The sequence below is a fragment of the Bos indicus x Bos taurus genome, chromosome 5, assembly GCF_003369695.1.
Source record: "Bos indicus x Bos taurus breed Angus x Brahman F1 hybrid chromosome 5, Bos_hybrid_MaternalHap_v2.0, whole genome shotgun sequence".
Lineage (NCBI taxonomy): Eukaryota > Metazoa > Chordata > Mammalia > Artiodactyla > Bovidae > Bos > Bos indicus x Bos taurus.
In genome coordinates, this window is record NC_040080.1 from 44,924,321 (window position 1) to 44,947,302 (window position 22,982).

The 22,982-nt window shown below is 52.3% G+C and overlaps 1 protein-coding gene across 1 annotated transcript; it reads left to right on the forward strand.

Annotated features, from left to right (window-relative positions):
- The first annotated feature begins 1,016 nt into the window (after positions 1-1,016).
- PVALB (parvalbumin) lies at positions 1,017-20,533 on the forward strand. Its single transcript, XM_027541754.1, has 5 exons — positions 1,017-1,093; positions 3,694-3,761; positions 5,426-5,558; positions 6,832-6,941; positions 20,306-20,533. The coding sequence occupies exons 2-5, from the start codon at positions 3,701-3,703 to the stop codon at positions 20,332-20,334; spliced, it is 333 nt and encodes a 110-aa protein (XP_027397555.1). The 5' UTR covers positions 1,017-1,093; positions 3,694-3,700; the 3' UTR covers positions 20,335-20,533.
- The last annotated feature ends 2,449 nt before the right edge of the window (positions 20,534-22,982 follow it).

The following is a 22,982-nucleotide window of genomic DNA, read 5'->3' on the forward strand; positions in this document are numbered from 1 at the left end:
TCAACTGATGGTCAACGAAGGACCAGTACAGCTTCCCTCCAATCTACCTCGCATGGAGACTGGGCCTCCTAACACCACCATCAGGAACTGGAATGTCCTGTTGACAATGTCAGCATCCTGGAAATTCTTTTTAAGGCTGGGGATGAGAAAAGGAAGCTTTCATGGTGTTCATACTAGACACCCAGTAAATATGTGTTACATTCATTCATGCTTTTCAAAGCACACCCCTTGGATGGTCATCTCCAATCCAAGACAGACCACCCCAGAGATGTCTTAGTGAATCTCCTGAAAGCTGTGGGCCCTTGCTTCACATAACAGCACTTGCATGTGATTTTGGGAATACAATTTCAGGGGGTTCTTCATCCCCTGGCCCATCTCTAGAGCCAAGTTTGCCTCTAATTGAACTCGTTTTACAGACAGAGACTGAGATGCAAAGAGAGGAAGGAATTTGTCAGAGAACATACAGAGCATGTGTTTCTAGGAGGCACTAGGTCATCTTATGAAAATGCTGGGTCCACTCCCTGCTCCAGTCCACAGCTTTGAGTAGTCAATCGCAGAACCCCTAGCCTGTCTGTTTGCCTCACTCATGCAAGAGCAAGAGGGAGACAGGCCTGTACTGCAAGGCTGGAGGGAGAAGACTGAGTAAAAATAGGAATCTAACCAGCCCCATGCATGGAAGACAGTTCCTATTCCATCCCTCTGCTCGAGTGCTGTCTTCCTTTCCTTGTGGGATTTTGGAGCCTGGCGATGTTACTGGCATCTAGAGTGTTCATGGAAGACTTCATGGAAGAGGAGAGCCCTGCTTGAGCCTCAGTTTTGGGTGCTGGAGGGAGGCAGGGACTAGGGGTTATTAATAGGCCTGGCTCGAGGGGCCCAGGGAGGGTGAATGTGATACAGACACCCAGCACCGTGGTTGGGAAGTACCTGACACCGGAAGGGGAGGGGGCTGGGAACAGAGGGGAGCGCCACCTCCCAAAATAGCCAGAGCGGAAGCCTATATAGGTGGCCATCCTCCCCCAGGCTCACTTCCTGACGGGACCTCCCACCAGCCAACCTTTCGGTCCAGGTTCCAGCCCTCCACCCCACACCTGAGGTGAGTGGCAGCCACCGGGGCTGGACGAGGATGGAGGGGAGGAGAGGCGGGATGGCCAAATGTCCCCTTCCCTGCCAGAGACACAGGCTAGGCTGGTGACACAGGCTGAGGCAGACAGCCATGAAGTTCAGGGTTGAGAGTACAATTCCTGGGGTTTCCATCCTAACTCGTGGTGTGACCTGAGGCAAATTCCTCCCACTGGCTAAGCTCACCTTACAGAACAAGATGGGTGGAGTCAGACATCTATGGACTCAGGTGAGGTGGCCCTTGCCTGGGCAGAGGACACAGGAGGAAGGGGTATGGAGGGCTGATGGGCTGACCTAAAGACATCATCTGATGCTCTGGCTGGGTGGACTATGGTGTCTAGTTAATGGGAAGCTTCTGCAGCAGGGAGAGTTGGAAGAAGCAGGGAGGGAAGGATGGGGCTGTTGAAGTCCAGCCTCTGCCACAGGGGTCAGTGTTCGGGGACTCCTCGGAAGCCGATCTGAGGCTGAGACATGTGGGACCTGATTGGTACGGTCCTGGGCGCTGGCAGAGCCCCATGCAGTGGATCGCTGGACTTGACGTTAGTAGAGCCAGGGGTGGATCCCTCTGAGCCACTGCCTTGCTGTGTGTTTTTATGCCACTCGCTGACTCTCTCTGGCCTCAGTTTCCCCACTAGTATAGCATAAGGATCCCTCAGCTGGGGAAGCAGATTTGCCAACAAGGCCCCTGAAGTGAGCTGAGCCTGGGGCTTGAGATGACAACACAGAAGCCCAGCATCTCTAAGTTAAAAGGCCAGTCAGAGCAGAAACAACAGGGGCAGCTGAGGGGTCCACGGATGGCTTCACACGGTGAGAGATCAGGACAGGAGCTGCAGCATCAGTGCCTTGGAGACCAGCTGGCGGGCTGTCCCCTGAAGGAGCTGACTCACAGAGAAGGGGGCCCACTGGAGCCAGCAGCATCCTAAGGTTCCCAGGAAGGGCAGCCGTCCAACACCAAGCTGAAGGAGATAGTGTCAACAGTGAGTGCCAGGGAACCTGAGCTACAGGGTAGCCGGGCTGCTGCCGCTGCTGCCGCTAAGTCGCTTCAGTTGCTAAGTCGCTTCAGTCGTGTCCGACTCTGTGCGACCCAACAGATGGCAGCCCACCAGGCTCCCCCGTCCCTGGGATTCTCCAGGCAAGAACACTGAGTGGGTCACCATTTCCTTCTCCAATGCAGGAAAATGAAAAGTGAAAGTGAAGTCGCTCAGTCGTGTCTGACTCTTAGCGACCCCATGGACTGCAGCCTACTAGGCTCCTCCATCCATGGGATTTGCCAGGCAAGAGTACTGGAGTGGGGTACCATTGCCTTCTCCATAGCTCTCCCTAGCTCCTCCACCAAGGCACACTGTCTCAGCCCCGCCCACCTGCCCACACCTGAAGTCAGAGTGTTGAGAATCCACCACAAAGGACCACCCACATACCATCAACAAAGTGGAGGGAGACTGAGGCCCAGGGATGGCGAAGGTCACAACCCAAGGTGACATAAGGACTTACTGCAACCCCAGATCTTGAACCCAGGACTCTTGACTCCTTGTCCAGTGCTCTGCACACTTTAGAGACAGCTGGTTGCAGCCTGAACCCTCGGGGAACCCTGGGAAAGACAGCAACCAGTCTCTGGCTGCATAAAGATCAGGTAGTGTCATGTTTCCCAGAGATGGGGCCATAAAACCTGTGTCTCGGAAGTGTGGTCTGAGGGTGGCACCAGCTCCCCAAGCGTGAGCCTTGAAAGTGCAGAGGGCAAGTACCTTCTGCCACCCTCCCCTCCCCCATACGGTTTATAGGGGCAGGAGGAGTCCAGACCCGCATGATACTTTGGCTCAGGAGACCTGGAAAGCAAGTAGTTAGTGGGGATCCAAGAAGGGTTCTTTGAAAAGTCAGACTATGAAAAAAATAAAATCGGTTTCTGTATTCCGAGTTCCTGACCAGATGTGGGATGGGGCACCCGCAGAGGGCCCTAGCAGCACCGGCCTATTCCTGCCACCACCTCCCGGTGGGTCAGGTTTCCAGACCTCAGAGCTTAGATTTTGCAGCATAAATTTGCATCCAGGACAGACAGCGGAGGCAGAGGTAGGAGTGGAGAGAGAATGGGAGTAGGGCCAAGGGGCCCACGAGGATGTAGACCTGGCCCCTGTCCGTCCAGTATACTCCCCGAAGAGGCCGGACATCCTCGGAGGTGCGCGGATCCCAGACCCTGCGTCGCACCAGGCCGGCGCTTCCTGCTTGCCCTTGACGGCAGGAAAACCCTCCAACTGGGAACGCGGGCGCCCTTTAAATTCCAGGGTTTGCCCCTTCCCCTGGAGCCCTGGCTGCAGCCCCTGGAGTCCCAAGGACCCCCGGCAGGGCGGGGCGGGAGCGGCGGCGGGACCGTGCGCCCGCCGGCTAGCCCGGTCAGCACAGATCGGCTGCTCGGCTGGACTGAGCCGCTGTGGCTGCGCGCCGAGCCCCGCGCCCCCTGGCTCTGCGCCAGGCCGGCGGGCGTGCGCCCGGCGCGCGGCACTGCAGCGCAGGTCATATGAGCAGAAATGATGAGAAAAGCACTTTTTAATCTTTTCGCACTTGCTCTGCCCGCTCAAACAGTTGCAGGATGTCGATGACAGACTTGCTCCACGCTGAGGACATCAAGAAGGCAGTGGGGGCCTTTACCGGTGAGCAGCGCGCTCCCCTCCGCATCCCTGTCCCCTCATCCATCTCCCTGGCCCCTGCACCCCCGTGGGTCCCGCGGCTGGCCAGTCTTCCCGGCGCTTCTATGCTCACGCTTCCGCCCGGCGCTAGCGGAGCGTGGAAGAGGGTCCACGGCACTACCCAAACTTGGCCCCGCCAGGACCTGGCGCAGACAGCGAGCTAGGAGGCCGGGCGCCTGGCGTGACAACCGAAACTCTGGGGCGCCAAAGGCTGGGTAACCGCGCTGCGAGGACTCAGGTCCCGGACCAAGGGCGAAGACCGGGGTGGAAAGCGGGACCTCTGGGTCCTTGTGAGCGCTCGGGGCTTTTCAAGGCACTTGGAGGGGCCATAGGTGCGCATGCTTCTCTCCCCGCGACCCCTTTCCGGAGAGGGCTCTTTTCGCCTAGCTACTGCTTGCTGGTTTCCTGAATGTCCAAGCCCCTTCTCCGGGGCTCAGGGCCCACCCCGCTCAACGGATCTGCGAGGGAGCGAGATGACCTTCCCCAAGCTGGCGCTCTGCTCTGCTCAGCGCTGCGCGCAGGGCATCCTCCGCGCTTGCAACTTCCAGCCTCCTCAGGCACCGAGAGAGGGGAACGGACAGTCTCATGTCTCTGAGCTGCCCTGGACTTGAACGCTTAACTGCTTAAGTTCCTCCTCCCTCCTGTCCCCGAGATGGGGAAACTGAGGGAGGCAGAGGGTTAGAAACTTGCCCAAGGTCACTTCGCAGGGCAGAAGGGGGATGAGCACGGGGGTCACCTCCAGGTGCTGTCCCCATCCCCCTCCATCTAGTGTCTGAGGTGGACAGAGCAACTTTCCTCCTGTCCAGCCAGGGAGGATACCTTGACTCTCCATGGGATTGCCCCTACACCACCCCACCACCCCCGACACACATGTTACTGGTCTAAGGTCGTTTACTCTCCCAGATTGTCCTTAAAAAAGAGCTCAGGGTACAGAATATTGAAGGGGGGCTCCCTTCCTTTCTGCTTGGCACTCCATCCCCTGGGCATGAAGCCTCCCTCCCAGAGCCCTGCGATAGCCCACCCACTTCTCCTTAACCCATCTTGTCCCTCTAAGAGGAAACCTAACTGGGAATTCTTGGGGAGACTTCCAGCACCCACCCCCACTCCCACCGGAATGGCTTTCTGCAGCAAAGCCAGGACTTCTGTGTCCTCCCCCCGCTCCTCCTACTAGGTGACCTTGAGAGAAACTTGTCCTCTCCGTGTTGATTTTCTGGCCACACAATCCATGGCCAAGAAAAAGGTCGACCCTCCTCCCCAACAACAGACACACATCATATTCACTCTTCCTTCAATTCCCGTGCCCACCCCCACTCAGCCACCACCCAAAAGGCTTCATGGAAACTTCTCTGCCTTCAAATGCTACCCCTACCCTTAGCGAAGGGTATAGTGGAAGGTGGAGGGAGTTGGGGAGCCAGGGAGATCTGGGTGCAATCCCCCCTCTGCCACCCATGGCTGTGCAACCTTGGTCCAAACCCCCTTGCCTGGCCTGGACTCCCTCAGCCCTGCCACGGAGGTGTATCTCCTCCATCCCCCAGGACTGGCCCAGCTATGACACCCCCATTCTCCCACCTTTTCCCAGGACCCTTCTCTGTCCTCATTTTAACACCCTCCTCTCCATCTCCCAACAGCTGTCGACTCCTTCGACCACAAAAAGTTCTTCCAGATGGTTGGCCTAAAGAAAAAGAGCCCGGAAGACGTGAAGAAGGTATTCCATATCCTGGATAAAGACAAGAGCGGCTTCATCGAGGAGGAGGAGCTGGGGTAAACTGAGGCCTGCAGGGACTATCTTCTGTGGCTCTGGGGGAGGGAGCAGGGTGGGGGTTGGGACACTTGCTTCCAGGTTCCTTTCTGTCTGCCCTGCTCTCTGCATCCGTCACAGAAAAGAACCATCTGCTGTTGCTTCTGGAAGAATAAAATCCTCTGCAGAAAGTGCAACTAACTAGGTTAAATTATAGCCACTTAATATTGCTAATGGAATGATGCTACTTAATAATTTAATACAAACTGAGAGGCACTTTTTCTCATTGCCTAACACTATAGCCAAGACAGAGAGAGCGCTCCCTTGAGTATTTCATTGATTTTCATTCCTCTAAAAGCCACTTTCCGCCATCCCACAGACCCTTGCCCTTCTGTACCATGATGGTTAGAACAGTTTCTGGGCATGTCATGGGGTGCGGAACCAGCTTTGAGGGGTCAAGAGTCCTGGGAGCAAGGCAGAGAAGGTTATGACTAGGAAAAGGCAAAAAAATGACATCAGCAAAAATCCTCCCACCATAACCCCCTCGGCCACCTGGCCCACGTCTGCCAATCCAGCTGTGCTTTATGTAACTCTCTGGCCAAGACTGCCTCGAATTTTGTCAGGAAGAGAAGGGGGAGGGTGTGGAGAGGGGCCTTTCAAGTAGAGACTTCCCCATCCATCCTGTCTCTCCCCTAAACCATCTCACAAGGGTACCCTTGTCTAGACCCTGTGCCTCTACCTTCCCATGCCCAGTGTGTATGTGCACGCGCACACACATGCGAAGTCTGACTTCTGTTTATCCTCTAGGCGTCACTTTCTCCAGGAAGCCTCCCCTGACTCTTCCCTCCCCTTCAGTGGGATGGATGCACCATTCAAGCAACCGCTTTCCACTTCCCACCATTGCTTCCATCACACTGTGTGGCATCTCTTGGAATACTTGACTTCCTCCCTGTTTTTCAACTTGGCTTCCAAAGACCAACTCTATGCCCCCATTTCTAGCATGGCCCTGGCACAGAGAAGATACCCTGGTATTTGTTTTGTTGACTGAATAAATAAACAAATTCAGGTGCCCTAGCAGAAGTGAGGGCAACCCTTTGCTGAGGACAGCCTGTCCTCTGCACACCCATCCGTGAAGCTTGGCCATGGTGGGGCTACCTGGCCCAGCACAATGGCATGCATGTTCCCTGCTCATCCTCCTCTTCGAGCCTCCTGCTTCCCCTGTGCAGACGTCAGCCCACCATCCACAAGGTGACCCTCACCTGATTCCCTCCCCCTTTTCTCCCTTTCCTCCTCCAGATTCATTCTGAAAGGCTTCTCCCCAGATGCCAGAGACTTGTCTGTTAAAGAAACCAAGACGCTGCTGGCTGCTGGAGACAAAGATGGAGATGGCAAGATTGGGGCTGATGGTGAGTACCCGTGACCTGGGCACATCGTGGGTCTGGGATGTTTGGATGCCAAAAACTCAGAGCTATGTCCCTCCATCATGAGCAGGGGAGGGGGGAGTCCCGCAGTCCCCAAGATACGAAGAAAAATGGCAATCCGTGAGGTCTAAGAGCTCTGTCGTGTAAGCCAGGCAAAGAAAAAATTGCTATTTTTTCTAGATTTGAACAACCCCCAAGGAATAGATCCTCTCTCTCTCTCTCTCTCTCTCTCTCTGCTGTGTAAGGAATCCAGGAGAATTGGGGATATTTTCTGAACTTTGTCTGCACTTCTGCTTGGGTTCTGGTCACAGCTCTGCCCAAATGGGCTCTGTGACCTTGGGCAGTCTCTCTCCTACTCTGGGCCTCAGCCTCCCATCTGTAACCCAAGGAGATGAGGCCAACTGATCCCCAAGGACCCTACTGGCTCTCACATTCTCAGATTCCAAGGATGGAAATTCTTTCTCTCCTCTCCTCAGCATCTTGTCTTGGGTATCCTGTAACTTCAAATTTCAAAACCTGTTTTGGCTTCACTCAGGTATACCATTCCAGCACTGTAGGAGAGCCAGAGAGGGGAAAAAAAAAAAAAAAAACAGCCAGGGATCAGCTGGGAATTAGGAAAAGAAACATCCAGCCTGACCTTGCTTTTCGAGCTTTGCTTTCAGGACAGGCAAGGGGTTGGTGGTCCACCATCCCACACCCTTCTCCATTCAGATCTATCCAGCATTCACATCCCAGCATCTTTATCTTTTGTAGCATCACAACATCCTTAAGAATCATCTCCATTTTGCAAATGGGCAAACTGAGGTTGAAGGTGCTTGACCTGCTCGGGGAGGTAGGACATAAGTGGGGAGTGAGGATTCAGAACCACGCAGCTCTTTCCAACATGCTACACCACATCTGTGCCAGTCCTAATGATGGTCCCTTCGGCCAGTTTAAAAGGAAACTGTATTAAATGCTTAGGCTCTGGGCCCGTGCTGTCTGGGTTCAAATCCCAGCCCAGCCACTTTCTCACTGTGTGATTTGGGGCAATTCAAGTAACTTCTTAGGCCTCAGTTTTCTCATCTCTGAACTAAGCATAATGATGCTTCCTATCTCATTGGATTGTCAGAGGATTACCTGTGTTAATGAGTGATGTGTACAGAACAGTGGTACAGAGAAGTGCTATATACATGCCTGTTTAATTTTTTTAATAGCAGCTAGGTTACATTCATCCTTTTATACTCAGTGTCTAGCCCACACCCAGCCCACACTTAATACACATTTGTTGCTTGAGTATGAAATCCAGCCCCCTATGCTCTCCTTGCTCTCTGCTCTTCACCAGTTGTGACCTTGACCATCAGCTCTCCACACCTAGGTTCCTGCATCTGACAAACGGAGTGCACAGTTTTATCCTAAGACCTGCCTGGGCTCATTGTAAAAATTAAGTGGCTGGAGACACAAAATTGCCTTCGGAAAGGTACAAGGATTCTGAACATGGACATAGTTTATTAAAGTTTTATGCCAGAAATGAGAATGGAGCAACTCTAACAAGGTCAGAAGCAATGAGTCGCCTGGCCTCCCGTTGGCAGCTGCCCTTCCTGGGTCTGGGAAAGAGGGAGGTGGTTTTAAAAGAACCAGAGCAGAGGGTGCTAGAGGGAAATGGGTGGCTGGTTCAGGTGATTGCAGTGAATGGCACATCTCCCCACACCCCCATCCTCACCGGGTCACTTATCAGACAGTTCCACCCAGAACCTGGTTCCTGTCATGACCCCAAGCCAGGCCTTTGGACCTCCTTCCCATTTTTATTTGCAGCCAATATGCTACAGCTCAGAAGCCCTAGGCAGGGTCTTCATGGCTGGCTGCCCACAAGCAACCTACACAATGAAGAAAAACCAGGCCAGATCCTGGCCTCCCTCCTTTTCTCCCTCCCTCCTTCCCTGCCCAACTCAGATCTTAAAGCCCTAATTCAACTCTTCAATCAAACCAAAAAGATATTTACTAAGTAGCAAATATCTACAGTACCAGGCAGTGGAGGAGGCAAAGAGGAATTAGACCCACAACTTCCTGGCTGGGCACCTCTGAGCCCTGATTTCCTGACATGACACCACATAACTCACTGGGATTTTGTGAGGATTCTATGGCAGTGCGGAGTGCAGAGCACTGTAAGTGCTCAGGAAACAGTGGCTATCATACTATTGCTATTCTATCTGTGCAAGGCTCACAGCTCTATGATACAGACACAAACACAGGGTAAATACCAGGCAGAGGCCGGGAGGTGCATACGAGCTCTGCAAGAGGGAGACAGTGGGCACTGGTGCAGACTAGAGACCACGGGCAGGTCTGCCACAGGCCAAGGGGCAAGTGGAGGGAGGTCGAGGCGAGGGCTGGGTATCAGTCAGCAAAGGCACTAAGGCTGGGAGGTTTAGGGCATGTTTAGAAAGGGACTAGAAGCTGATTTGCTGAGGGTGGGAGGCAAGAGAGAATGATTACCAGGGTGAACGATGTGTGTCCTGTCCGAAGCTGGACTCTGCACACACGTCACCTCACGTGACCTCGGGATGACAGAGGACACAGATGCAGATGCAGGAAGAGTGGCTCCAGGGCCCAAGGTGACACTGGGGCCAAACCCGGGTCTGTCTGCCAGCACAGTCCAGGCTCAGCCAACGTGGTGCAAGTGTGGCAGTCAGGGCAGAACAGAAGAGAGGGGCGAGAGATGAAATGGGCAATAAGAACAGGTCACCCTGAGGTGGGGGGCCACATCTGGTACTCTGGAGATGAGAGGATGAAGACACGAATCCCCGCTTCTGCCCCCGTGCACCATACTGTTTCTGGAGGGCGACAGGAAGGATGGGTGTGATGGAGCCCAGTAAGCAGCGGGATGGAAGAAAGAGCCCTCCGTGGGCCCAGAATTTTCTATTTTAGGCTTTCTGCTTTGCTGCCTACTCCCTCTCAAGGCCAAAGAATCTAAGCCCTGTCCACCAACTGGAGGACGCCTTCAGCTCCCGGTGGGACTTGGGACAATTTATGGAACTTGTCCCTGACCCTCAGGTGCCTGCTCTTAACATTAGCAGTCAGATGACTGGCCAATCCTGGGGTCTCTTCAATCCCTGGGACTCCCCAGGTGCCCCAGTGCATACACCCTTAGACAGAGGGCCAGGTTGCCAGCTAGCTCAGCTGTGTGACCTGGAGTAGGAACAGCAGTGACATCTAACTCCAATGTGCCCCCTTGTGCCACACACTGTGCTGAGCATTTTACTCATTTCATCTCCCCAGCTTCTTTTGAGGATACTACTCCTATACCCATTTTACAGATGAGGACACTGAGACTCAGAGAGGCTAAGGGTTTGCCTAGGAAGAGACAAGGTCAAGATCTGAGTTCGGGTCTGTCTAGATCCAAAGCAAGTGTTCTGGGCTGCCTGCTTTATCCATTCATTCATTCCAAGTCAAAAGGCTTTAGATGACCATAGATGACTTTATTTATTGACTTATTGCGTCTCTCTTCCTCTGGGATGGATGTCAGCTCCACAAAAGCAGGAACTTTGTTTGGTTCAACTCTGACCCCAACACCTAGAACAGAGCACATAGTAGGGGTAAAAGAAAAGTTCAATGAACGAGTGAATGAATGAATATGTGTCCAGCCTGGGGATACAATGACGAGGAAGTGTGGTGTATAGGGAGCTGTCCTCAGGCTAAGGGTGGAGACCCGTTTTTGGCTGCGGGCTTGCATGTAGCAGGTGCCTGGGGTTTCCAGAACCAGGGGTACTGCCTCCATCTCTAGCTGCTTGCCCTTCTGCAGATGAGTGATATTTACCAGGTCCTTAAGTATCCCAGACTGATAAGAGTGGGTAGAAAGACAAAGTTCTAATTATAACCCTTTGCTTTCCTGTCTCTCAGGGAAAGAGATGGCAAAGTAAAGGAAGCTTCCTTACTTCCTGGAAGCTCTAAGACTTTTATAGATGTGGTCAATTGATTCTCGACAGCCACCTTTGAAAGCCTGTTGCAGAGCTGGTAAAGGGGAGAGTTAAAGTAGGAAAGGAAGAAGAAGCTGACCAGAAGATGGAAGGTGCCCCCAAACCCAGGCATCAGTAATAGGCAAGACTAGGAAGTGTCAGGTTCCTTCTCAAGTACTTGTCCTCCCCCACCGTGGGTCTCCAGCAGCACCCAGCCCACAACACAGATGGCTGGGCCCTGTCCTCAGGGTTTCTGCTTCCTTAGATCCAGGGTAGAGCCCAAGCGTTTGCATTTCTACTGAGTTCCCACGTGGTGTTTATGGTCCGGGGACCACACTCTGAGTACCACTGTCTTATGATCATCCTAGAAAGTAGATGCCATCACTCTTCGGTTTACCGATGAGGAAACTGAGGCACTCAGCAGTTAAGGAGCATGCCCAGGCTCACTCAAGAGCAGAGTCAAAACTGAGACTCAGAGATCCTAGCAGGACCCTCTGCCACCCTGCATGTGTCCACAGTCTGGGTTCTCTGTACCCAATCCCTGCCCACATGGACGGGCAGGCTGATGAGAAGAGTAGGCACCATTCGTGGGCACTTCCTCAGGCCTCACAACAGCATCCCAAGATGTGCTCTCACTGTACAGACAGGGAAGGGAAGGGAGTACAAACCAAGGCCCAGGGAAGTGGGTGGCTTACCCACGATCACTCAGCTACTCAGGACTGGGGACCTGCTGCAAGCCTCCGCACTCTCACCAGCACTCCCCCACCCCACACTGTAAACAGGAACTGCATGCCCCATGTACACACACCCACACACAGCAATCCTTGTTAGTTTCCTGAAACCTGATCCCAGTGGCAGATCCCATTTCCTATGCCTCAGGCCTGGTCCAACTCAAGAGCCCATGGTTTGCTTTTTGCTTCCATGGCTGAGAAATTTAGTCACAACGATTGCCTGACCCTTGCAGTTGGTTCCATGTGCCTGAAGGCATTTGCCTTTTCTGCTTCCTTCTGGCAAAAATCTGTTCTCTTTTATCCTTAAGTAGCCTATTTAATGGGAGAAGGCAATGGCACCCCACTCCAGTACTCTTGCCTGGAAAATCCCATGGATGGAAGAGCCTGGTGGGCTGTAGTCCATGGGATCGCGAAGAGTCGGACACGACTGAAGCAACTTAGCAGCAGCAGCAGCCTATTTAGTGTGGGAGGCGAGAGGGAAGGAGTAAGCCCTCAGGCTGGAACTCCTGAAGTCAGGCAGAAAACACAACCTGTAGAGTGAGAGTTATCGGCAGTGTGAATAGTCAAACCTTCTCCCCTCTCTGAGCATCCATGTCCTCATCCCAAAGTGGGGATAAAAATAACCACTTTCAAAAACCGTTGCGAGAGTTAAGTGAGTACTCTGGAAATGATTCTTTTCCTCTTGTTTCATGTGCTTTTTCTTGTGAGTGCTAAGTCGCTTCAGTCGTGTCCGACTCTATGTGACCCTGTGGACTGTAGCCCACCAGGCTCCTGTGTCCGTGGGATTCTCCAGGCAAGAATACTGGAGTGGGTCAGCATTCCGTCCTCTGGAAGATCTTCCCAACCCAGGGATCAAACCTGCATCTCTTATAAGCTACCTCAAAATCCTTTGCAAATAGTGGAATACCCACCCTCAAAGGAAATGAAACCAAGTCTAAGACGGGAAGATAGTGAGAAGGACAAAAGGAGAATCCTGCCGCCTCCCTGTAATTCCAGCCCTCCAGCCCCTATGGGGTTTGATTTCCAAGGCAGGCAGGAGGTGCACACCAGGGCCAATCCGCAGCCTTGATGGCAGAGCCCCGAGGTGTGCAGTGTTTTGTCCTATTTCATTGCCTCCTCATCCGGGCTCAATGCAGTCTAGGGGACAGAGTCTGTGATCCCCAGTGAGAGATGTGAAAACAGGCCCGGCAGATGTGAAGTGTCAAAGTCACAGAGCAAGCCCTTGGCCGAATGGAACCTGGGTGTCCTGACTCTGCCACTCCCTCCAACAGGCTGAGCTGGGACATTTGAGTTATAAATGGTTTCTGTGTTTAGCAAGATGCTTGCTTTTATTCCCGTGTGGACTCTCCCTAACTCCCAGCCTTATGCTGCACTAGATAAGATTTAGCCAAGGGAGGGCAGGCAGCACTTCTTATATAACTGCCCTCCTGCCAAAAGGAACAGCAGTGAGGGGAGAAAGAAAGATGTCCCCTCTTCTGGCCCTGGAGGTTACAGCTTAATTCAGCACTCAAGGCCTTTCATTTCCAACCTCTGAGAAAGAGACGCATCCTACCATGAGCCAGGCCTAAGTTATAATCTTCCTGGCTGAGTGGCGCTCGGCCTCAGTTTCCCTGTAAGTAAAATGGGGATAAGAAGGCTGGTAAGGATGAAGTGGGACGGCTCCTAGGGTGGTGCCTGGCTCAGAGGGCACCCCCATTACTGTTCACCGACTCTTCACTGCCTTCCGCCTTGACCTCGAATGACCCAGCCTCCCCGTCCTCTGGGGTGGGAAAGTGATCCCTGTTTGCAATACCGATTTATAAGAAACCCAGCCCAGGAGCTATTTAGAGGCGAGGTGATAAACCAGAGGCCTGCCTTCATCCTGCTCCTCAGGACAGAGGGGAGGAAAGCGTCTTCCAGGCGCTGACTCAAAGTTCCTCTCACTTTCCCCTCAGGCTATCAGCGGGTGCTGTGCTCACCTGTCAATAGCTTCTAATTTTGTCCAACCCCCACAGCGCAGGGACCTGGGACAGACCTAATTAGGCTAATTTCAGTTTCAGAAGGGAAAGGAGAGGACTGAACCCGCCCATCCTCTGACCCTTTGCCTGCTCCCTCCTCTGCTCACCCCCCACCTTTCCTATCTTCCTGATCAGATGATGAGGACACCAGCCAGGTGGCCCCCAGGGGCCTCAGGTGAGGTTTCCTTGGCGAAAGGTAGGGATGCACCTGAATCCCTCTGGGAGGAAGGGCTCTGGATGTCCCCCCGCCCAAGAACCACTGTACCTCGTGTAGTCCTCACTGTCACCCTACGAGGAGATACTCTCAGTGTCCCCATTTTACAGATGCAGAAACTGAGGGGCAGAGAATGAGTGTCTGTGGACAGGCACATGAGGGATGGGACCCTAACTCGGATGGGATAGACAGTGTCAGAAACATGCATCACATCAGTGATTTGCTCTTTGGGCTTCCTGTGTCTTCTGTCTGTTTCTATCTTCCTATCTTAGTCTCAGGATTTTTGTGATTACGGTTGTTATTTCAAAGCCCCAACCTGTCCCAGTGGTGCTGAGGAGATCCAAGGAACTAACATTTATTTATACACCATCTCCTATATGCCAGGCATCTGTCTGTATTTTCTCATCGGGTCTTCCCAAGAGCTGTGTAAGTAGACGTTATCATACCCATTGTACACATGAGAAAACTGAGGCTCGGAGAGGTCAGGTAGTGACCTACGGCCACCCAGCCCAGGCAGGATGCGATGGAGCAAGATTCAGACCCAGCTTCCAGGATTGTTGGAAGGTTGTCAGCAGGTGCCAGACAGGACAGGAAATGGCAGGGGCGGGGGAGGGGGGGTGGGGCAAGAAATAAAGGTGATGGGGCCATCTGTGGTGTCACCCACCCCCCCAACAGCCCCTCGCCAGGCAGCAGCCAGGCATTTCATGGGTTTGGTGTTTTTTTTTTTACATTTTTTTTTATTAAGTATTTTATTTTAACTTTACAATATTGTATTGATTTAGCCATATACCTAAATGAATCCACCACATATATATACTTGTGTTCCCCATCCTGAACCCTCCTCCCTCCTCCCTCCCCATACCATCCCTCTGGGTCGTTCCAGTGCACCAGCCCCAAGCATCCAGTATCATGCATCGAACCTGGACTGGCGACTCGTTTCATATATGATATTATACATGTTTCAATGCCATTATCCCAAATCATCCCACCCTCTCCCTCTCCCACAGAGTCCTGAAGCCATAGAAGGATACTTTTCTTTTTCCCCTCGGGGTATGTGGGATCTTTGTTCCCCAACCAGGGATCGAACCAGCACGCCCTGCATTGGAAACCTGGAGTCTTAACCACTGGACCATCAGGGAAGTTCTTGAGCTATAGAAACATCTTGATAATAACAGCTACCTAATGCTGCGTGCTAGCTACAGATCAAGCCAGTGATAAGGGCTTTAGAGCTGCTTCCTCTGAACAGCCCAAGGAGCCACACTTTACAGATGAGGAAACTGAGGCACAGTGAGGTGAAGCACCTAATCCCAGGTCACAGAAGCAAGAAATGGGAGTTGAGGGTTGACTCCCAGCTCCTGTGCTCCACACTCTGGAGGGGAGCTGGAAAGGTGTCTTCTAGACCCAAGGCTGCACAAATAAGAAAACCCAGACCTGGCAGGGTGAGGTGTCTGTCCAGGGACATGAGTAAAGGCAGAACCAAGACCAGACCCCCATCCGCTGCTGTCCATCCCCCATGCCAGCCTCCTACTGCCAAATCACTCGACCTGGACTTTACAGAGTCTCTGTAGGTTTGCTTGTTTGTTTTTTTCTCAGGAGAGACCTAGACGTTTTAGAGGAGACATTTTGGTAGGAAGGCTATTAGTTAATTGGCTGGTTCCTAAGAGCTCTGCCCTGAGAGAGGCACAAAAGGAACAGAAGCGGTGACCCCTGCCCTCGATTTGTCTCCCAAGTGCCCTGCCGCCGGATCTGGGAGGACAAAATTAGAATCCTGTGTTTTCTGCAAAAAGCCAGGGCATGTACTATTGTGACACCCTGACTGCTTCATGGGGGATCCCAGAGGTCTGTTTTTAGAGGCTTTTGAAAACCTCACAGGTCGAAAACACCTCCATAGCTCCAGAATGTCAGACATTCTACTGCTGGAGGGTCCCATGGTCGGTGTCCCCTGGTCCCCTTCACGCTGACTGCCCCAAATGCCATCTGGTGTGAAGGTGATAGTCAGGCTCTTTGCTGAGGAGCAGCCAAGAACGTGTCATTTCTAGGGTGAAGGTTAGGGGTGGCGTGGATGGAGGTCAGGAAATGGAAAGGACCAATTACCCCTCTTGACAGTTACCCCATGAGCAGGTGATGGTGGACAGACTCATGTCTCCTTTATCCCAAAAGAGAATGACTCAGTGCCCAAGGACAGACTATGCGGGCTCCAGCCAGTTTTTCAGATCAAATGGCAGGTTGAAGCTAGAGAGATTTCATGTTTCCATCTGACGTGAGATACTAGCCTTCTCAGGAGCGGCCTCTCTACCTTCATGTAGGGGCTGTTCCTGAGACCACAGCCAAATCCCTGCTCCTGTCCCTTCTATGCTACATGACCTTGACACTTGACCTCTCCAGGCCTCCACTTCCCCATCTATAAAATGGGAATCATCCCACTCACCTCCTGGGGCTGTCGTGAGAACTATATGCAGAAAGTCAGTACTTGCTGAACACCTAAGGAGGACTCATGAGCCATGCCATCCATTCATCCATCTGTTCACCAATTTGGCATTTGTTTACAGGCATCTGCTGGGGGCCAGGTCTGTTCTGTTGCTTGAGAGTTGTGAGCAAGAGAGATAGTGCCCCCTGACCCCTGGGGGTTTACAGTGTGGTAGGGGGAGACTGAAAGAAATAAGCAATTACACGAGTAAGATCATTTCAGAGAGTGATAAGTACCACGAAGTAAATAAAAAACGGCTAATATGACAGTCATGGGGTGGCGATATTTGAGCTGACGCCTATGTCACTCTAGACCCAGGTCAAAGTAGGTTGGAAACCTCCAGGGTAAAGAGGGAAGTTTGAATCATGTCCTCTGTGCGATCTTGGTCATGCAACTGGACTGCGGCCTCAGTTTCCCCCCTTATAAAATGCAGACAAAAGCCTCTCTCCCATGGAGGAAGTGAGAACTTAATGAGATGGTAAATGCAAAAATGCTTCCCACAGAGGCAATAAAAATAAGAATTTTTAAATTCTATAAAAATGGGCAATATTAATCAAAGTACTAATGGTAAAAGATATCTTGGGGCTTCCCTGGTGGTCCAGTGGTTAAGACACCTGCGCAGGGGGCACAGGTTCAATCCCTGGTCAGGGAACTAAAATCCCACAGGTCTCATTGTGCAGCCAAAAAAAAAAAAAAAAAACCATTTCAAAAGAACCACCTGCCTTAGTGGGGTGCTGTAGGTTCAGAGGAGCCCCTGGTGAGAAAGCGGACGCTTTGATGCCTGGACTGTGGGAGGAATTTTTAGTGTTTGATGATGGGTTCCATTCCTGACATTCACTGTGATCCCTTAGCCCGCCACCCTGAGGGTTTTCAGGACGAGCAGGAGAACTCTCCCCTCTCTCACCTGGATTTGATCCCCAGTCCCCCACCTCCAGGCCACCTGACTTTCCTGGCCTCAGGGACTAGCTGGGGACAGGAAAGGGTGGCGTCCATCTCCCAGGTCAAATCCCGAAAAGACGAGGAGCCCTCCACCCGGCGGGGTCACTGGCAGGTCACTTCCATGATGATTCCATGTGTTGTTTAGGTGGTTTTGTTTCTTCACTTGGTGATTTCTTAAATCCTTCTAACTTTGTAGGTCCAACAATAGCCCAGCATCCCCACTGATAACATTTTACATAACCATGTGCATTGAAGAAATTACCCTGGGAGGTTTTCACAGTATGTATCATACCAAGCCTGGGGAGGACAGGATGAACCTCAGGGGAGCCCCAGATACTTCTTGTGGCCTTTGTGAAGCCACTTCACATTCAGTTTTTTGTTTGTCTCTGACTAGGAATTGTTACTGCCCTCTCCCTTCACTCCAGGGCCAGATTGGGGAGCGGACGCCCAGCAAACAGGGCCGGACTGAGCCTCGAAATCTAGTTCTCAGCCCTGTGCTGTCCCCACATCACACCTGCGTTTCCAGAGGTGACGGGGCCTTATCTGAGGGTCCCGCAGTGTCTGGCAGGCTGGGGACATGGCATCTCAGAGACACATATTGGAGAGGGTGGCCGACTCCTTCTGTCTTCTCTCGTTTCTTGGAGAGAAAAACAACAGGGAAGACTCTCCTAAAGTAAATCTTCCAAATAAAGGTCTCAGAAGACCTGACTGCTGAGCAGAAACCCTACTGACCAGCACATGAGGACCCCACAGTTGAGAACACGTGGAGCGGGGAGGGTAGAGGAGCTGCCAGAAGGGGCTGAGGCCTCCTGTGCATCAGCACCTCTCTTCTGACGGCCCTGAGTCAGAAGCAGAGCTGTCTTTTACAGAGGATGCTAGTGGGGCTCAGGGAGGCTCAGCGCCTTGTCTAAGGTCACACAGCCCACAAGGGGAAGAGCCAGATTCGGGGGCCCAGGCCTCTCTAGCTGAGCTCATCTTACATGCAAGAGGCCAGCCCAGCACGACTACTGAGTCTTCCCCAAATACACACCGTTGCTTCCTGCCCTCTGAGACTGGACCTCTCCCTCTGCTTTCTCCTGTGGGAATCCTGCATCTGCCTATATGCCTATATCAAAAGCCACCTTTTCTTTGAGGGTTTTGTTGATGCCTTAAATAGAAGGCACCTCTTCTTGCTGGGAACACAGAGTCTCTGTGCCTCTCCCATCTTTTCACAAACACATGTGGTCCCCTCGGTGTCAGATGCAGAGCCAAGAGGTGGGACGGAGGAAACAAAGCCTGAGAGGGTCCAATGCAGGAAGCAGACAGCAAGTAAATAAGCAAGAATAGACTCAGAGGTATTCCGAGTGGGAGTGCTGTGAAGCTAATAAATAAATGGTGGTAGCAAAAAGGGTCTCAGTAGGGGTGGGTCACTGCTTGTACCAGAGGGGTCAGAGAAGGCCCCTTGAGAGGTGGTATTTGAGCTGAGACCAGGTGAGTGAGAAGGAGCCGGCCGTGAGGCAGCCTGGAGAATGTACCAGGCAACGAGAATGGCAGGTGCAAAGATCCTGGGGTGTGAATGCCCTCGGCACGCTTGAGATTCAGAGAAAAGGCCAGCAGCACAGAGCACTTCCTGATAGCATCTTCTTCCAGAAACTCCCATGGTGCGGGGACCATCTTGGACTCCCCTGCATCTCCCCTCACCTGGTTGCCCCATCCTTTGTTCATTTTAATGGAGTTGGATTCACTAGAAAGATGTCTGATTGCCCCCTGGTGCCAACACTGGTCTCTCTCTGACATCCTTAATATTAAGGCAAAGCAGGGCCAATGTACACGGCCGGGGAAGGGGGTGACCACCGTGGACTGGCAGGCAAGCCCACATGGAGGGGTCTGGATCCCAGAGCTTGAATCCTCAGCCAATTACTACCTGAAGTCACTGAAAAGTCACTTCTGCTCTCTGGTCCTCAGTTTGCCTCTCTGTAAAATGGGGATAATAACTCCCGGTTCCCTAGTGTTTGTGATGATTAAATGAGGAGCTGTGTGAGACAGGGGCTTCCCAGGTGGCGCTAGTGGTTAAGAACCCACCTGCCAGTGCAGGAGACATAAAAGATGCAGGTTTGATCCTGGGTCAGGAAGATCCCCTGGAACAGAGCATGGCAACCCACTCCAACATTCTTGCCTGGAGTATCCCAGAGGAGTCTGGCAGGCTACAGTCCAGGGGTTGTAAAGAGTGGAACATGACGGGAGCAACTTAGCATGCATGCATGTGAGACAGAGCCCAGCTCATTCTGAGCACCAGGACACATTTACCCCCCTGAGCTGTGTACAGAAGTCACATGGTCGGTCTCCTCCAGGGCCTGGCTCGGTCCCCCAGAGGAGGAGGAGCACACAGCTGTTTCTGAACTTGGCTGTTCACCAGAATCACCTTTTGACAAATAAAATAACTCATCCCTCCGCAGACCTTCTGAGTCAAAAATTCTGTAGCAAGGGCCTGGGACTTTGTGTGTTCTCAAGATTCTGCTGGTGACCCTCATGAATTAAACCAAGGGGCTAAGAAATAGCTCAGAAGAGGAGCTAAAAACCAAGCGCTAAAAGAAAGAGATGTGAAGCCTGGCTGTGCTTCTTCCTAGCTGTGTGACCTCATAGACCTTGCTGGACTCTGAGCCTCTGTTTCCTCTCTGTAGAATGGGAATAATGATAAAATGCACATCGTGGGATTTTTGTCAGTTAAATACGATGTTGTATATAAAGCACTTAGAAAACTGACTGGTATGTGATAAACATTCAGAAAACTATCAGGGCTGTTAGCATTGTAGTTAGTATTACTAATAATTTGTGGGTGACATGACATCATGACACAAAAAATATGGTGGGTGCATCATTTCCCATCTCACCTCATTCATTCACTCCTTCATTCACTCATCCGCATGCTCACTCCCTCCATCACTCTAGCTCTCTCTTCTGCAGCATATTTGAGAATCAAGAAAAAACACCATGCAGTGGAGCTGGAGGGGGGTGTCTCCCCACAGTCAGGTCCCAGCCAGTGTCCCAGGCCACGGTCCCCCTCTGACTCACCTCTGTCGTTTTCTTTTGCAGAATTTTCCACTCTGGTGGCTGAAAGCTAAGAGGCTCTGACTGCCCAGATCTGGCTCTTCTCTGCCCTGAACGACCCGATCTCAGCCCCTCTCGCTGCCTCCTGCCTTTCTGTTTGTTTATGTTATTTTTTACTCCCCCATTCCCTGTGGCCCTCTCATGACACCAATCTTCTGGAAAATGACAGAGAAACAATAAAAGCTGTACCAATCAGATTCTGCTGCTGAAGGAGCAAGGTCTGGTAGGGCGTGGATCCTCTTTTGACTTTCCAGGTGGGGGTGGGGCAGGATATAGACAGAAAAGATGAAATGGAAGTGAAATTTACTGAGACCCTCCTCTGCCTTTGGTACATGGCTTGCCCATTCATCGCTGAAACCATCCATCAAGTAATTGATGAAATTCCCATTTTACAGATGTGGAAACTAAGTCCTGGAGAGAAAAGTGATGTGTTTAGACCACAGCTAGGACTTGTGGATGGATGGATGGATGGATGGACAGAGGGATGCTCATTATGACATTTTTGGTTGCAAATGATAGAAACCCAACTCAAAACGATGCAAGCAAAAAAAGAAGAAAAAACAAAGACTTGGTTATGTTCCTGAATAGTTCAGGGGCACACTTTCAGGAACAGCTGAATCAAGGAACTCAAGTGATTTCATCAGGATTCATTCCTTCTTCCCCCATCTCTGAGCTCTGGTTTTCTTTGTGCTGAATTCATTATCAGGCAGGCTTTCCCTCCTGATGGCAAGATTCCTCCAGTAGCTCAAGGTGTACATTCATAATATCAGTTTTTAAAAAAGAGCTTCTCTTTTACAATCACTCCATCAGAAGGCCCCAAATTTAGTCCTATTAATCCCAGCAGCTCGTATTTACTGAGCACTGATTCTGTGCTGAGCCGTTTACATAATTCTATCTGTACAACAATTAAGTGGGGACCATTATTCTCTGCACTGTACAGGTGAGGAAACTGAGGCACAGGGAAGTTATTGGGTTGGCCAAAAAGTTCATTTGGGTTTCTTCTATGACATCTTATGGAAAAACCTGAGCAAAATTTCTGGCCAACCCAATACATGTTTGCCTAAGATCTCAGTGTGAGTAAGTGGTGGGGTCAGGACCCTAAACCGGCAGCCCCCTCCAGAGCCTGCATCCCTCCTTGGACCAATCATCACAACCCAAAGGATGGCAGCCCTGACTGGCCCATCCTGGATGGGCCTCCAGCTCATGGCTGGAGAAGAATCAGGAGAGAGGTACCAGTGGAAGTCAGAAGAAAGGAGGGAAGCTGGGTGAGCAGACATGGCGGTGGTCCTGCAGAGTGGCTCTGCTCTTCCCCGCAACAGCCTTGGGGTGGGAACCGCGGCCATGCTCTTGCCCATGTCAGGTCTCCAGACCTGGTACCAGTGGCATCTGCTGACCCTTCCCCTGGGCCCTGCATTGTTGCCCTGGGCAGGGCTGTCAGGGAGGGCTCTCACTGAAGATGGGGCACAGGCAGGCCACCCATCAGGGTCCAGGCTGAGAGTCAGGGACGGGTGATGGTTGAGCTGCCTTCCATAGTACCAGTGGACAGAGGCAGCACACCCAGGCCTAGAAGAGGCCAGAACCAGGAACTGCGCCAAAGCAGTGGCAAGCTCCAAAGGGCCACCTTACCAGGGGCTCAGCCTGGGGCTGAGAAGGCGGACGCTGAGGTCAAATGGCTGGAAGTGGGCCTGGGTGAGCCAGAGTGTGTGAGAGTATGAGTGGGCAGCACATGTGCACACATGCTCATGACAATAGTCATGACCTGGGGGACCCAGGTTTCTATGTGAAGTCTGACGGGGCCCAATTTTGGAGCCTGAGGACAAGGCTGATGAAGAGGGGCCCCCCTATACATCACCCATGTGGAATGCAGGAGCGGGGGTTAGGGAGTGGAGCATCTCCACAGAAACCAGTGCAGGGCTCCATGAGAAAGACACTTGAGTCAAGAACAGTGACAGCTGCCGCTGCCCGCTGGCCTGGGTGGCCTTGAGCGCCTCTCACCCTGCACCCAGACGACCGCCCACACATCACAATGCCCCCCGGGGTGTCACGTGGTGCAGCCGCCAAGCCTGTCTTTTTGACCCTCTTAGGGGACACAGGATTTTGGCTCCAGGGGCCTGTCTTGGAAACGATTTGCTTGGAGCCTGAGCAGGACAAGGTCAGGACAAGGTAAGGGTACCCTGCGGGGGCAGGAGGGAATGGTGTGGTCAGAGGTGTCATGACAAGTGACGCTGACCCCCATCACTCCTCTCCCTCCTGCTTCTGCATCCGTCTTGGTTTGGCCCGTATCCATTGCCCTGGCAGCCACCGCCTCAGTCCAGGCTTGATCACAGGCATGGCAGGACACGACTCCGTGGAGCCACGTGGCCTGATTCTCACACTTATGAAAAGCCTCTGGTCGGCACGTTAGGCATCTCTTCCAGTGACGCCATTCTTCCAGTTGCTGTTGGTAACTCAGGTGTGGCATTTTTATAGCAGGGACCTTTACTGTACGAGCTGCTTTCAACAAGACTCTGAGAGATGCTGGTGGGAGCTGCTCTGGCCACTGGACCCCTGCACGGCCTCCTACCCACTCTCCTGACCTCCTCTCCCCCTCCCCAATCCATTCTCCACCCAGAGCCCCCAAGTGCCCTTACCAAGCCAGACCAGGTTACATAGTTCTGCTTAA